The sequence below is a fragment of the Phacochoerus africanus genome, chromosome 6 (genome assembly GCF_016906955.1).
Source record: "Phacochoerus africanus isolate WHEZ1 chromosome 6, ROS_Pafr_v1, whole genome shotgun sequence".
In the NCBI taxonomy this organism is placed as follows: Eukaryota; Metazoa; Chordata; class Mammalia; order Artiodactyla; family Suidae; genus Phacochoerus; species Phacochoerus africanus.
Window position 1 is genome coordinate 92,396,593 of NC_062549.1, and position 15,401 is coordinate 92,411,993.

The window sequence follows — 15,401 nt, forward strand, 5'->3', positions numbered from 1 at the left end:
AAGTTTGGCCAATTGAACTCTCATCTCAGGATTGTGTTTGTATTGGAAGCAGCTGTTCAACTTTGCTGAGCAAACTACTCTGCCTGCTCAGTTACATCGGAAGGAAAATGGCCCCATGCGAACCACAGGATCAATAGATGCGTGGCCGCAGCAACGCCCTCATCCCTAGGCTATAACAAAGAGCAAGCCCAGTGCTCTTGGTGTTTTCTTGGCAGTGTGAGCTATCTGCCTCTACCCCACAACTCACTTCTCTTTGAGAAACCTATGTCTTCCCCACAGCTTCCAGCATTCTTTTGGGACAAGGGGACACTCACCACTGCCATATCTGATCCTGCTTACCTAGTAAAAGTTCTCTTCTTCTTTGCACTCCTGGTAACTCTGGTCACTCTACTCATCTTGGTCTGGAAAGTAACCAAAGACAAAGGCACCAAGAACAGAGAACTGGATGAAAGAAAGGAGGCAACACCACAGGCATGAAGATCTGGGGCTCTTGAAGGAGACGCCATTGAGGTGGAGACCTGGGGGTACAGGAGGCAGGACCATCTTGGCGCTGTCTCAGAGCCAGAGCCTGGGAAGGAAGAGCTGCTTTAGCACCCAACCCCCCAGCCCCCAACGCCAGACGCTCCCCCTCAGAATCATTTCCCTCCTCTACTGCTGCCAAATTCACACTCATCCTGTTGCTCTTTGGCTCATCCAGGCTTCTGCGTTTGAATGTCTTCTCTCTGTGGCTCTTCGAGACTGAAATAATCAGTGGCTCTTGATTTCTGCACTAACAGAGGAAAGGAACCATCCCATGGAGAATTAAACATTGACTCCAAAGCCTAAATTTTTAAATTGGGTATGTGTTGACTCTGGGATATATGAAATGAATGGGAGCTCACAGCATCTCAAACTCTACAATGAAACTACACTGGAAGCTCAGTTCCAGAAGATCCTTAAAATGGAACCACTCATCCGCTCTGAATTCTAGGTAAAATTCTCCCTCCTCCTCCACTAATTCTTGGAATAAAGTGTATTTCTTCTCAAAAAAAAAAAAAATTTGAAGCACCAAGTACTTTTCTCTCTTCTTCTTCATCCTCCAACTTGGTGGGTTGACAAATTTTAAAAATATCATATTCTAAAAGCATAACTTTAAGTTTTTAAATCTTTTCTGATCTTGGAACAAATTAGCTGCTTTTTCAAGGGAAATCGAAATTAAAGAGACAGGACTTCCTGTTGTGGCTCAGAGGGTTAGGAGCACAAATAGTATCCATGAAGATGCAGGTTCGATCCCTGGCCTCACTCAGTGGGTTAAGGATCTGACATTGCCGTGAGATGTGATGTAAGTCGCAGATTGGCTTGGATCCCATGTAGCTGTGGCTGTGCTGTAGGCCGGCAGCTGCACCTCTGATTCAACCCCTAGCCTCAGAACTTCCATATGCCACAGGTGCAGCCTTAAAAAAAAAAAAAAAAAAAAAAAAAAAAAAAGCAAAAATAAACAAATTAACAAGACAGTGTTTTGAAAATCCAAACTCTCATCTCATTACCCTAAAGAGCATTTGACATTTGCCTGGAAGGAATGGGTATATTTCTAGGAGAAAAACCTCTATATCCTACCTGACTGTTAACCCTTCCTCCTGGAAGCATCCTATCAGGGGGCCCCTTGTCTCCCCCCTCACATGCACTTGACTCTGGAGTCTTGAGCCAAGAGCCCCTCCCTCAAAAGCTTTTCTCATTGCGTAGAACCATGGGGCTGTGTCCATCTTTCTCTAAAAATAAGTGCCCCCTGGTATCTGGGCCTGTGTATTCTAGATCTCAACCCATGGGTTGTTCATTCCTTTCCTCTCTGACCCACAGAAATTAAGGAGCTTGGTCACTTGGTGCTGAGAAGAGGTGGGTATCGCTACCAAACCCAAGAGGAACCCCCACCTCCTCTTCCTTGTGCTTCCTCCCTCTAGTGCTTAGTGCTGCCAGTGGTGTTTGTTCTTGTGGTCAACCAGCTTCATCAGAGACTGATCCCTGGTGGCTTGCAAGGAGACTCAAAGCCTCCTGGCCAAGGAAGCCGGGCCCCTATTAGAGAGGACCCCTTTATCAGAGGCTAGCTATCCTTCCCTGACAGCAGCTGTCGCACCCCTTCTCAGTCCAGGACCCCTGCTTGGGGAGCGGGGTCAGGGTGGGGTGGGAAATGAGTATGTGTGGTTCCCCTGGATCACCACAAAAGGTCTATCATGACAGAAAGGGCCTCCCACGCTCAAGGCACTCCTGAGCTTTCTCTCCTATCCCCAAATGTTGCTCTTCATGCACCAGATGTCTATGGAAATCTTTCTGTGTATCAGGCTCCAACCTGGGTGCTAGGGAACATGGGGAAAGGGCCCCACCTTCACCCCTAGAGATGTTAATGAACTAATCACATGGACTAATGCTTCATTATCAACTGATGATTGCTCTGAAAAGAAGTGGGCTTGGGAGTTCTCATGGTAGCTCAGTAATAAGATACCTGACCAGTATCCGTGAGGATCTGGGTTCCATCCCCGGCCTCACTCAGTGGGTTAAGGATCTCGTGTTGCCGTGAGCTGTGGTGTAGTAACCAGCTCAAATCAGCATCGCTGTGGCTCTGGTGTAGGAAGTAGCTCAGCTCCAATTCAACCCCTAGCCTGGGAACTTCCATATGCCACAGATGCAGCTCTAAAAAGACCCCCCCCCCCAAAAAAAAAAGAACTGGGCTTCATGAGAGCATATGTCAAAGGAAGTTGACTGGAGAAGACTCACCTGAGGAAGTCCTGCCTGGGCTGAGAGCTAAGGATGAGGGGGCATTAGACACGGTCAGGGTGGGGACAGGGGTCATAGCCTTCTAGGCAGAGATCCACCTGTGCAAAGGCTTGTGATTGTGACGGCAGGGATCTGTTATATTCATGGGCTGGAAAGATGGTGGTTCTAGAGCACAGACAGTGAGCACAAGAATGGAACCCTAAGAAGCTGACAACATCTGTGGGACTGTGGGATCTCACAAAACCTCAGTGAGCAATGCTAATCCTGGATGGCCGTGGGGGACAGGGTGGGCAGTTCTCAAAGGTTCGTTAACAATGCAGTGCATGATTACAAGTCTCCTGGGCCAGGAGTTCCCTGGTGGCCTGGTGGTTAAGGAAAAGGTGGCATTGTCACTGCTGTGGAGCAGGATCGATCCTTGGCCTGGGAATTTCCACCTGCCTCGAGTGTAGCCAAAAAAAGGACTCCTGGGCCAAGTTGCTCCATGCTTCCCAGGGACTCTTAAGTCATCCTCCTTCCATTGTCTTTTCTTCTACCCTGCAGTATCTCCTTGCTCCACAAACATCTCACGCATCCAAATCTCGATTTTATCCTTATTTGGACTTACTGACCAATCAGCTGGACTGCATTGCTAGTTTATGGCCACCAGATGGCAGCAAAGGGTTAGGAAACCTGGTCACTGTGGCAACCACTTCGCAGAGGGAGCCTCTCTTTCACACTGAGAGCTGGGAAGTTATCCCTAAAAGACTGTAATCTGGTTATCCACGATAATGGGAATAATTTATCCAGAAGATCTCTTAAAATGCAAATTTCATCGTTTTTGACTATCAATTTTATGCTGGCTCTTAAGAGTATCTCTATTTTGCTTCACTACCCTACAAAAGGACCTTATGCCTGCAGGTGTGAAGTGGAGGCTCAGAGACTCAAACAGAGAAGCTGATTTTCCACCCAAAGTCTCACAGCAGAGCCAGATCATCTCTCCTCTCCCCCACTGGCTCTTGTATTCATTGAGGAATAAGATGTCTCCCACTTTGAGTCAATTCTTTCCCTCTCAGAGGTTTCTTTGTTCTACAGTCTCTCTTTTTTTTTTTTTTTTTCTGTACTTTTAGGGCCGCGCCATGGCATATGGAAGTTCTCAAGCTAAGGGTAGAATTGGAGCTCTAGCCATCAGCCTACACCACAGCCACAGCAACGTGGAATCTGAGCCACGTCTGCGACCTACACTACAGCTCATGGCAACGTCAGATCCTTAACCCACTGAATGAGGCCAGGAATCGAACGCACGTCCTCATGGATCCTAGTCAGGTGTGTTAACCGCTGAGCCACGATGGGAGTTCCTGTCTTTGCTCTACAATGCCACCAGCATGAGTTATTATTGTGCCCTGCATTTTCCTCTGTTGTCTCCTCCTCTTGTTTCTCCCTGGCACCTAGGTCTGTCTGCAGCCCTGCACCTGTAGGACTGAAGCCAAGAAGTACCAATCACCATTACGCAAATGGTGGGTAAGAGGGACTAGAGGAAAAAGGCAGTGAAAAAGGATAAGATGCTGCTCCCTTTTTCAGGGAGCTTCTGGGCTACATGTGGCTGAGGGCTGCCCGATCACAGTGCCAGGGGTTCCTGAGGAAGGCCAAGGATGGGGTACTGATGGAATGCATTGGGCCTTCTGAAGCCTGCAGAGCCCCTATAGACTAGACCAATCAGGGAGGGTCTCCTAAAGCGGGGGCAATGTTAGGAGAATGGACAGCCTGGATTTAGAAGTGGAAGGGAGCTCGTGCAGACATGAGGGACCGTGAGCAAGCCGGGAATCAATGGGAAATCAGGTCAAGAAAAGCGTACCAGCCAGTGGGAAAGGACCCTGAATGCCAGACTGGGTGTTCGATTTCATCTAAGAGGAACCCAGGGAAGGTTTTTGACAAGGGGAGCAACAGATGAAATAAAACATTCAAGATTAATCTGGCACAGTCAGTGCGTAAGACAAATGGGAGAAGGGAGAGACTGAGTCAAGAAGACCAGCTAGGAGTTCCTTTTGTTGTGCCGCGGAAACGAATCCAATCAGGAATCATGAGGTTGCAGGTTCAATCCCTGGCCTTGCTCAGTGGGTTAAGGATCTGGCATTGCCATGAGCTGTGGTGTAGGCTGTAGATGGGGCTCGGATCCTGTGTTGCTGTGGCTGTAGTGTAGGCCAGCAGCTGTAGCTCTGATTGGACCCCTAGCCTGGGAACCTCCATATGCCATGGGTACAGCCCTAAAAAAGAAGAATAAGAAGGCCAGCCAAATGCCAGTTGAGGAGTTCCCATGTGGCTCAGTGGGTTTAGGATCTAGCATTGTCACAGCAGCTCCTGTGGCAAGTGTTCAATCCCTGGCCCGGGAATTTCCCCATGCAGTGGGTGTAGCCCAAAAAAAAAAAAAAACCAGTTGAATAACAAAAACTTTCTGAAATTCCTGGTACTTTCCCATTTCTGTGACTTCATCCATTCTATTCCTGCCACTTGAAATACCCTTTTTCTGCTCAATTGTTTTGTTTGGTTTTGGTTTTGCCTTTTTAGAGTGGAATTCAGAGGGGGCATCCTCAGAAATTAGCTTAAAAGCAGAGAGCAGGGACCTCCACCCATCCCCATTCTCTGGTCTCTCAGGGCTGAGTGGCTGTGCCAGGGGTTGAAATAGGTGATGCCCCAAGTTGGGGTGGGGTGAGAGATCTATTTCCTTGGAAAAGTTTAGACTCACAGAGCTGTCTTCTTAAGAGGATGTGAGGATGGGAAGAGACCCCATCCAGTCTTCCTTGGTTCTTTTAGGTGCTCTAACTGTTCCAGCCCACTGAAGCTCAAACACTATTGGTTCCCAAGTGGGCAGCAGTCTGGGATGCAGAGCTGCCATCGTCCAGACAGAATCACAAAATGTCAGTCCCAGAATGGGCTTAGGCAATCCAGAGTCCCACTCTCATTTTACAAAGGAGGCCCCTGATGCCCAGAGGGGAAGAGAGAGAAGCGGCGTGGAGTCAGGGCTAGAGGATGTACCATGAGGTCAGACAAGCCTGGTGTGAAATCCTAGCTCCACCACTTCACCCTTAGCTGTGCATCCACAGCCAATTAGTTAAGCCAGTGCTTCCTGAAGCATTGTCCTGGGATCCCTAGGAGTCCTCCAGGACTCTTTCAGGTATCTGAGAGATTGAAATTATTTTCATAAAACAGTACGTTTTTGGAGTTCCCATTGAGGTGCAGTGGGAAGGAATCCAACTACGAACTATGAGGTTGCAGGTTCGATCCTTGGGCTCACTCAATGGATTAAGGACCCGGCTTTGCTGTGAGCTGTGGTGTAGGTCACAGATGTGGCTTGGATCTGGCATTCTGTGGCTGTGGCGTCGGCCAGCAGCTGCAGCACCTGTTAGACCCCTAGCCTGGGAATTTCCATATGCTGCAGGTGCACCCTAAAAAGCAAAAAGTACGTTTTTTGGTGGGGTAGGGCGGTGGGCTGCACCCACAGCATGTGGAAGATTCGGGGCCTGGAACCGAACTTGCACCAGAACAGTGACCCAAATTGCTGCCGTGACAACACTGGATCCTTAGCCCACTGTGCCACAAAGGAACTCCATAAAACAGTTAAGTTCTTATTTTCCTTTTTCACCTCAATCCCTTATGACTTTTTGAAAAGTTATGTGATATGTCTTCTAATAAGTCAAGTGTAGAGATTTGCAAAAATATGAAACAATGCTATTCTGCCTTCCCTCTAAATGTGTTATCTATGTTAGCATATGTTTATTATTGTTATTTTTATATGAATTAACAGGTTCTTTTTAAAGTTCAGTATTATTTTCTAATATGGTAAACAAATTAATATAATCCACATAAACAAAAGCTCCTTGGAGTCCTCCATACTTAAAGAGTGTAACAGGATAATGAAATTAAAAAGGTTGAGAGCCAGTGATTTATTTATTTTTTCTTTTTAAGGCTGCACCTGCAGGATATAGAGATTCCCAGGCTAGGGGATGAACCAGAGCTGCAGCTGTCAGCCTATGCTTGCAGCAATGCCAGATCCTTAACCCACTGAGTAAGGCCAGGGATCAAACCCACATCCTCAGGGAGACAATGTTGGGTTCTTAACTGGCTAAGTCACAATGGGAACGCCAAGAACCAGTGATTAAAACTCTCTGCCTCAATCTCCTTATCTTCAAAATGGGCATATTACTTATCTATTGCACAGAATAGTTTGCGACTAAAAAATAGAAAAAAGTTACTTTAGATAAAAACCAAATTGCCTACTCAGGGTTTCATGGTATTGTGTTTCTTGAACAATGGCCCTGTCCTGTGTCACTTCAGAACTGTTCCTGACTTTCTTGGGCTCAAAGAGCCAAGCATCTGGAGCCCAGGGAATGAAGCATTGTAGAGTATGAAGATGATTTGCTGCTGGAAGCCACTGTCAACATGCACAAAGTCCCCATCTGTGCGAGAGGCAGATCCCCACATCAAGGTCCCCAAACAATGTGTGACAATTCTACTAGATTGCCTTGTGCCACCATTAAGAGCCCGCAAACTTTTGTGCACCTGTAGTTCACTGCTCTCCCCACCTGAGGGCAGCATGCCTCCACAAGTAAAACAGCAGGACCGGCTCAGGCCCCAAAATAAGCTTGGCGCTTGCAGACCAGAAAGTCGCTTCAGAGAGTGTCTCCCTGAAGCCTGTGTGACATGCCCCAGCACTGAGCGAGCTGATCTGGCAACAAAGGATGTTAAACCAAGAGTATGGGAAACAACCCTAAAGAGTCCCAGTTAACAGTTATCCTTCAAGTAAGGATTTCAAAGTTCTTTTGAATCACGGCTGTCTCCAACCCCTCAGTGAATCTGTCTTAATTCCAAGGGATGCAACTGCTGGAAGGAGTCATAAGACCGGTTCCTTGGGAGTTTTGCTGTGGCTCAGCATATTAAGGATCCGGCATTGTCACTGCTGTGGTTTGGGTCACTGCTGTGCCATATGTTCAGTTCCTGACCCGGGAACTTCCATATGCCATGGGTGTGACCAGGAAAAAAAAAAGAAGGGTAGATAGATTCCTGAACCCACTTGGCCACTAATTCCCTATATAAGTGAGGCCCGGTTTCCTCATCAATAAAGTAAAAGTATAGGAGTTCCCTGCGTGGCGCAGCAGAAACGAATCCAACTAGGAACCATGAGGTTGCGGGTTCGATCCCTGGCCTTGCTTAGTGGGTTAAGGATCCAGTGTTGCCATGAGCTGTGGTGTAGGTCACAGATGTGGCTCGGATCCCATGTTGCTGCGGCTCTGGTGCAGGCCGGTGGCAAAATCTCCGATTAGACCCCTAGCCTGGGAATCTCCATATGCCATGAGTGTGGCCCTAAAAAGACAAAAGCCAAAAAAAACAAAAAATAAAAATAAAGTAAAAATTTATAGGTACCCATCTCATAGGATTGTGAAGCTGCCTCTAAGGAGAGAGATATCAAGGATCTTTGTGAGGTCTGAGGTGCTATAAGCCCTTTAATAATTTCATATCTTAGACAGGAAACACCAAATAAGGAAATCGTGTGTTATAGGTGTGTGTATATATATGTGTGTGTGTAAATCTTTTTTTAATGTGTGCCCAAAAATATACATGCCTGGCTGGGTTCAGAAAGGCCCCTGTGACTCAACAAGATCAAGTTCCTTAGAGTTTTATGAGTCTTCTGACTTTAATTAAAGCCCAGTCCAAATAAGATGGCTCTAGAAGACACCCCTACAAAATGTGACCTGGGAAGACACGTACTTTCCTGTTAATAATAACTAACACCCATATCACACTTCGGGCTTACAAAGCAGATTTGCCCACATCCCCCACCCCCCAACCCCCCACCCCGACTCCTCCTGAGAAGCGAGAGGAAGGTGCTCTCATTAGTCTTCTTTCACAGTTGAAAAAAAAAGGGTTCAAAGAAGTGAAGTAACTTGTTCAAGGTCTCAAAGCAAATCAGGGATGGAGCCAGATCCTCCGGGTCCCAGGTGGGCTTCTTCCTGCTGTGTGGCCCCAGAGGACTGAGGCAGTGGAGGAACCCCTCCATCTCACATCTCAGGGACTAAGGTGTTACTACTGTGGCTCAGTGGTAACAAATCCAACTAGTATCCATGAGGATGCGGGTTCAATCCCTGGCCTTGCTCTGTGGGTTAAGGATCCAGCGTTGGTGTGAGCTGTGGTGTAGGTGGCAGAAGATGTGGCTCGGATCTGGCGTTGCTGTGACTGTGGCGTAGGCCAGCAGCTGTAGCTCTGATTTGACCCTTAGCCTGCGAATTTCCATCTGGCCCTAAAAAGGCAAAATAACAATAAGAATAAATTAAATCCCAGAGACTGCATTTGGGCAGTTCCATGGCCAAAGGCTTTCACAGCCCAGGTTATCAGCCTGAGGGCTGCTGGACCCACTTTCTCACCCCCATTGAATGCCAGCACTTTTTCCTTGTCCCACCTGAATGGCCAACTGGCCTTTCTCCTCAGCTTGAAGGAGCTGCCACCATTGCCCTGAGCCCAGCTCCCTCCTGCCACCCAGCCCAGCCCTCCCACCTGGAGCCACATCAGCCACACCAGCCACATGGCAGCTGAGGGCCCAGTGCAGTGTGGAGGAGAGAGGGGAGCCGGGCCCCACAGAGAGTGGTGTGTTCACCTCAACAGCAGAGGGCAGAGGAAATAGGGGCCTAGTGTGGTGGAGACTACCTAGGATCCGAGTCGGGGGCACCAAAGGGATGGAGAGCTTCCACACCTCATTCTCACTCCTTAGGGCTCACAGGCTGGTCCCTAAGCCACCCGCCCTCGGTCTCCCCATTCATAGAAACATCTTGTATATTCCAGAAAGTCCTTCTGGGCAGACCCAAGCTAGCGGAAGGCCCAAGTACTGTCAAATTTCTATGTCTAAAGAAATGACTTATTTGATCTCCCCAATTGTCTACCTCTGAATTGTACTTTTTAATTCACACTAACTTGTATTTCAATCAATTGCTTCTACTCCTTTTTTATTTTATTTCTTTTAGGGATGTACCCTTGGCATATGGAAGTTCCCAAGCTAGGGGTCTAATCAGAGCTACAGCTGCCAGCCTATATAACAGCCACAGCAATGCCAGATTGAAGCCACCTCTGCGTGTGCAACCTCCACCACAGCTCATGGCAAATTGGAGCTACAGCTGCCAGCCTACACACCACAGCCATAACAACTCGGGATATGAGCCGTGTCTGGAATTTACACCACAATTCATGGCAATGCTGGATTCCCGACCACTGAGTGAGGCCAGGGATTGAACCAGCATCCTCATGGATACTAGTCGGATTTGTTTCCACTGCGCCACAATGGAAATCTAAGTGATTTTAGTATTCCTCTACTGCCAGCCCCAGTAGGATTAGCCATGCCTGTGCTTCTGGCACTAATAGAAATCAAGATGCTTCCATATTCTAGCAGCTGCTGCAGATGTCTTGAAATATCATTTACACTCATCACAACTTGGAAATTATGGTAGTTATTAGATCTGCTGCTAGATCTGGTTATCGAATGCACTGTTAAAGAAGGTGGTAGATTACTCTGTCACGAAAGTGGTTTTTTTGACTCTTTCAATAACAGTATTTCAATACAATTGGCTTCCTTTGTAATCCTCTGTAATTCAAGGTATGCCTTTGGAGACGTTGTGAGAAGGAGCCCACAGGTTTCCCTGGATCGCCAGAAGGGTTCTGCGCACAGGAAGCATCGGGACCCCTCACCCAAAATGCTCCTCTGAGTTCTCAAGGCATCTGTGTCCATCCAGGCTCCTAGCACTAAGCTCCCTGCATGCTGAGGGATACAGAAGAGAGGGCAGGAGGGCGAGGTACCTCATTTCTCCAACCCCTGCAAATCTTGTTTGTTTAACTCTCAAAATGATTCAGAAAAAAATGACCCTATTATGCATATTAAAAGTTTTTGGGGGCTGGGCCCCCAGCATGTGGAAGTTCCTGCGCCAGGGATTGAACCAAACTGCTACAGTGACAATGCCAGAATTTTAACCCACTGTACCAGCAGAGAACTCCATTGAAGAAGAAACAAAAGCTCATGCAAGAAATGAACAACAGCCCACTCCCTGCTCCTCTGCCTTCAATGGCTAGAGCTCCATGGAGTCTCACCCCCATATTAGTGAAGAGCTGCCTTCAGGTCAAGCACCACCAGCTGTGTGACTGTGAGCAGGTTACTTGCCTTCTCTGGTCTCCAACTCCCCATCTCCACAGTGGGGATAAAAACACCCATTACCCAGGGTTTCTTTGTGGGGCTCAATGAAACAACATGTGTAGAGAGCTTAGCATGCTGCCTGGACCTGCCAGCTGTACAGTGGCTCCCATCGCTGTCGCAGAGAAGGGACTCAGCCATTTCATCGGGGTTGCCTAACAGTCCAGTTTAGAAATTACACGCAACTCTAAGGCCTTTCTCCCACCTGCAATTCCTCTCATCAGAAATGGCCAAGAAATTTTTTTTTGTCTTTCCTTTTTTTTTTTTTTTGCCTTTTCTAGGGCCGCACCCACGGCATACGGAGGTTCCCAGGCCAGGGGTCTAATTGGAACTGTTGCTGCCAAGCCTACACCAGAGCCACTGCAACGCAGGATCTGAGCCGCGTCTGCGACCTACACCACAGCTGACGGCAAAGCCGGACCCTTAACCCACTGAGCAAGGCCAGGGATAGAACCCACAACCTCATGGTTCTTAGTCGGATTGGTAAACCACTGAGCCACGACGGGAACTCCAGTGGCCATGAATTTTTTCCTTTTCTTTCTCAGCATCTCTGACTTCATAGAGGCCAAATGGACCTCCCCCTCTTACCATTGAGGAACTCGGGCTGAAAAGATGTAAGCGTACGTGTCAGGGCCAGGAGGAGGGAGGGTGGGTGTCCGGCGGCTGCCATACGGGCATCAAGCAGTCCTGGGCTCGCCGGGGCAGAGCTTTGCTCCCAGAGCTGAGCCTGCTGGGACCGGAGGGCAAGATCGTGCCATCCGTGTCTCCGTGTGCATGTGTGCAATTTATTTTCTTGCATAGTTGGGGGGAGGTGGCTGAGGCTTCACAAGCTGTACCTGACAGATAATTACGCAAAGACAAATTGTGCCCTGCCTTACCCTTCTCCCAGTCTGGCAACCTCCGGACTCTGCGGGTGGTGAGGGGAGGGGGTGCAGGGGCGGGGGGCCTGGGACGGCAGGAGCGGGGGAGGTGCTGGGCCCGGCTGACCCATTACTCATCCACAGCTGGGCAGACAGTGGAACCAGGAGGGACTAGGGCGGGCTCTGGCTGAAGCGCCAAGGCTTTTCTGGCCATGTAGCGGCTCTCTTAGATGATGACAGATGCAGGGAGATCCGGCGCCTTCCCGGTGCCTGGTCCAAAGCTAGCCGCTGCGGGAGGCCAGAGCCTCCAGAAGCCAGAGCCTCCCTGGGACTGTGCCCACCAGGCACAGGGGGCTCGGCTGCGCCCCCTGGAGGAGAAGCCGACCAGAGCCTGGAGGGGTTCCAACTGCTGCCCCTGGTTCTGCTCTGGAAGCGGATGGGAATAACAGTTTCTCACGGGGTGGGGGTGGCGGTTGCCTCCCTATCTCCCAGATTCCTGCTTGCCCTCTCCCTACTTCCACCATCTTCCCCTTTTTCCTTCCCTTTCCGATTAAAACCTTTTCTATTGCAGGACAGGATTTTTATTTTAATGTTCCCAGGAGAAAACATAGAAGACAGTGTAATATAGCCTAGGAACCTCCTACATTTTCTAAAAAAATTAAAACGGTAGTGATTTTCATTGTAATCTTGAATTTATAATTATTTTATGTTGACCAGCATGGAAGCTAATAAAAATAAATCAAACCTAGGAACATATTAAGCTTTTTTTTTTTTTTTTTTAAGAAAGAGAAAAACAGACTGCTCAAGCCCAGGGAAGCTACGAGTCTAGTTTTAAATTCTCCCAAGGCTGAGGGAGAGCCTCAACTCCCTCGTCAATAAAATTGAAAAAATATTGTCTTCCTCAGATGAGTCTTGCTTGGCGCCAGGCAGGCTACTTTGTTCAGTTATTCATTCGTGGAGCATCTGCTGAGCACCAGTGAATGGTCTGGCACTGGGTGTGACATAGTTTGGTCTGTAGCACCCAAGAGCAGAGCAGGATCTGTAAGGGTCCTCTGGGAAGCCCACCAAGGCAGGGTGATTAATGTTCTCCACTGAGGGTCAGGGAAAAGCTGCCGTGAGGAGGCTTCTGTGATCTATAGTTTTCAGAGGTCCCACTGTGGCTCAGCGGGTTAAAAACCTGACTGGTATCCATGAGGATGAAGGTTCGAGCCCCAGCCTTGCTCAGTGAGTTAAAGGATCAGCATTGAGCATGAGCTTCGGTGCAGGTCACAGACATGGCTTGGATCCCGAGTTGCTGCAGCTGTGGTGTAGGCCGGCAGCTGCTGCTCCGATTCAGCCTCCAGCCTGGGAACTTCCATATGCTACAACTTTCATATGCTGCAAGTGTAGCCCTAAAAAAGCAAGAAAAAAAAAAGTTTTCTCTTGGGCCACGTTCTTTAACCAGAGCTCAGCCTCCTTGGCCCCGCAAAACAGATCACTACCTGCCACAATCCTCCTCCCGCTGTATCCGTATAGTATATCTCAGTCTCTTGTTCATTCTTCCCTGCGGCCTTCTCTGAAACCCCAGGGGAGATCAGCAGCCCCTTCATCACCCCATCTCACAGTGAAATTACCTGTCATTGCATCTGCTCCCCCACCCAAGGCCGAGACTGGCTCTTCCTTCCCCAGCCACCGGCCCCACAATGCCCAGAGCAGGCACACGACTATTACTGAGCTGAGCTGGCCTCTCCTTCCGGGATCCACCTCCGTCTGACTCTGATATTCCCCTACCTCTTCCTCCTTCTCCTCCTCCATTTGGCTTCTGCTCGCCCTCCTCTCTCCCTCCCTGCATGGCGCCTCCTCCCTGCTCCTTTGTTCTCTTTCCTAAGATCTGTAACTGAGGAAAGGTTCCTCCTCCTTGTCAGGCCCATTCATTCTGCTCCTGCCAGGCTGCCTGGGCCGGCTGGATTTGTTATCACTCCTCTCCCCGGTTCTCTGCCTTCTCCTGGCTCCTCCCTCTTTTCCAGAGCACTGGCAGGTGCTCCCAGCTCCCATGCAGCCCTGGCACCAATCCCATTTGTGCACAGCCCCCCCGCCCCATATAGACACACCTCAGTCCACAAGCACCTCCCCATCCCCTACACAGACCTTGCACACACCTGCCCCCCCCCCCAAACACTCACGCCCAGGGGGTCGTCTCACATTTCTTTCTTTCTGGCCTTTTTAGGGCCTCACCCATGGCATATGGCAGTTCCCAGGCTAGGGGTGGAATCAGAACTACAGCTGCCAGCCTACACCACAGCCACAGCAACATGGGATCTGAGCAGATCCCATGTCTGCGATCTACACCACAGCCCATGGCAACACTGGATCCTTAACCCACTGAATGAGGCCAGGGATTGAACACGAGTCCTTATGGATACTAGTCAGATTCATTACCGCTGAGCCATGACAGGGACTCCTGGTTGCTTTTTTAGGGCTGTGTCCAGCCTAGGCGTTGAATTGGGGCTGCAGCTGCCAGCCTTACACCACAGCCACAGCGACTCGGGATCCTTAACCCACTGAGCAAGGCCAGGGATCGAACCTGCGTCCTCATGCATCCTGGTCAGGTTCATTACCACTGCTGAGCCACCTTTTGATGAGAAACCACCTATCCTTTCCTGAGAAGGAGGAGGCCATGTCTTGAGCATAAACCCACCAGTTCTTTGGAGGAGGTGCACCTGCCCTGTTAGAAAGTCTGGCAAACCTCAGGGGACAGCATCCTCAGATGACAACAGACTTGGAGGAGATTCAGCAAGGAAGGTCTGGGTCCCCCGCACCTTCTGAATCTCTCAGCCACAGATCCATGAGGCTACTGGACCACTGTCCCTGTTCAATTCCTGTCCTGGGCACCTCTCTTGTTCTCGTCTTCCCAGCCTACTGGGGACCTCCTGGCCCCTCCTGCCACTCCCTCCAAGCTCCCGGATTGCCTTTCGACTCCCTCCACACTAAGGGCATCCCCTGAGGTGCCTTGAAGCTCTGGACTCCAACTCCTCCTGCCTTTACTTCCTAATCATCCCCCTCCCCACACTCTCTTTCTGTGGCTGCACTTGCATCCCAGCCCAGCCCCCCTTCCCCTGCTTCTTTCAGACACACATCTGGCCCAAGTTACTCCTGCTCTTCCCTCCCTGCCCTAGTCTACCCTGCTACTCCCTTCCACTCAAGCAGATCAGTCATGGGCTCCCCCTTCTATGGGGAACCCTCCTGAATCCATAAGCACAGGGGCATTCCCCGGCCTGGAATATCCTGGGATAGTCTCTATCCCCAATATAGAGCCATGGATTAGCTGTTTGTAGCTCTCCAAGTGCATCCATTGCAACCTCCATTTTACAGATGAGAGAACTGGACTCAGAAGGGAGGGCAGTCACCATGGGCATGCAGCTTGTTCACCTGAATGTGAAGCACACGCACTCACTGTTGGCTCAGCGCTCCCACCCTGCTATGCACACGTCTGCCTGGACACAAGTTCCACTGTCGGCGGTGGTGCTGCTGATGGTGAGGTTAGGGGCGTGGAGGCATGAGGGCTGGGAGTAATTCTGCATGAGGGCATGGGGACCCCTGGGACAGACAGCTTC

General features: G+C 49.5%; 1 protein-coding gene across 1 annotated transcript; it reads left to right on the top strand.

Moving 5' to 3' along the window:
- Positions 1-264: 264 nt before the first annotated feature.
- Positions 265-477, top strand: SMIM42 (small integral membrane protein 42). Its single transcript, XM_047782890.1, has one exon. The coding sequence runs from the start codon at positions 265-267 to the stop codon at positions 475-477; it is 213 nt and encodes a 70-aa protein (XP_047638846.1).
- Positions 478-15,401: the final 14,924 nt, after the last annotated feature.

What these genes read in the sequence shown, in the direction of transcription:
- SMIM42 (XM_047782890.1), top strand. Translation starts at nt 265, where the DNA reads ATGTCTTCCCCACAGCTTCCAGCATTCTTTTGGGACAAGGGGACACTC.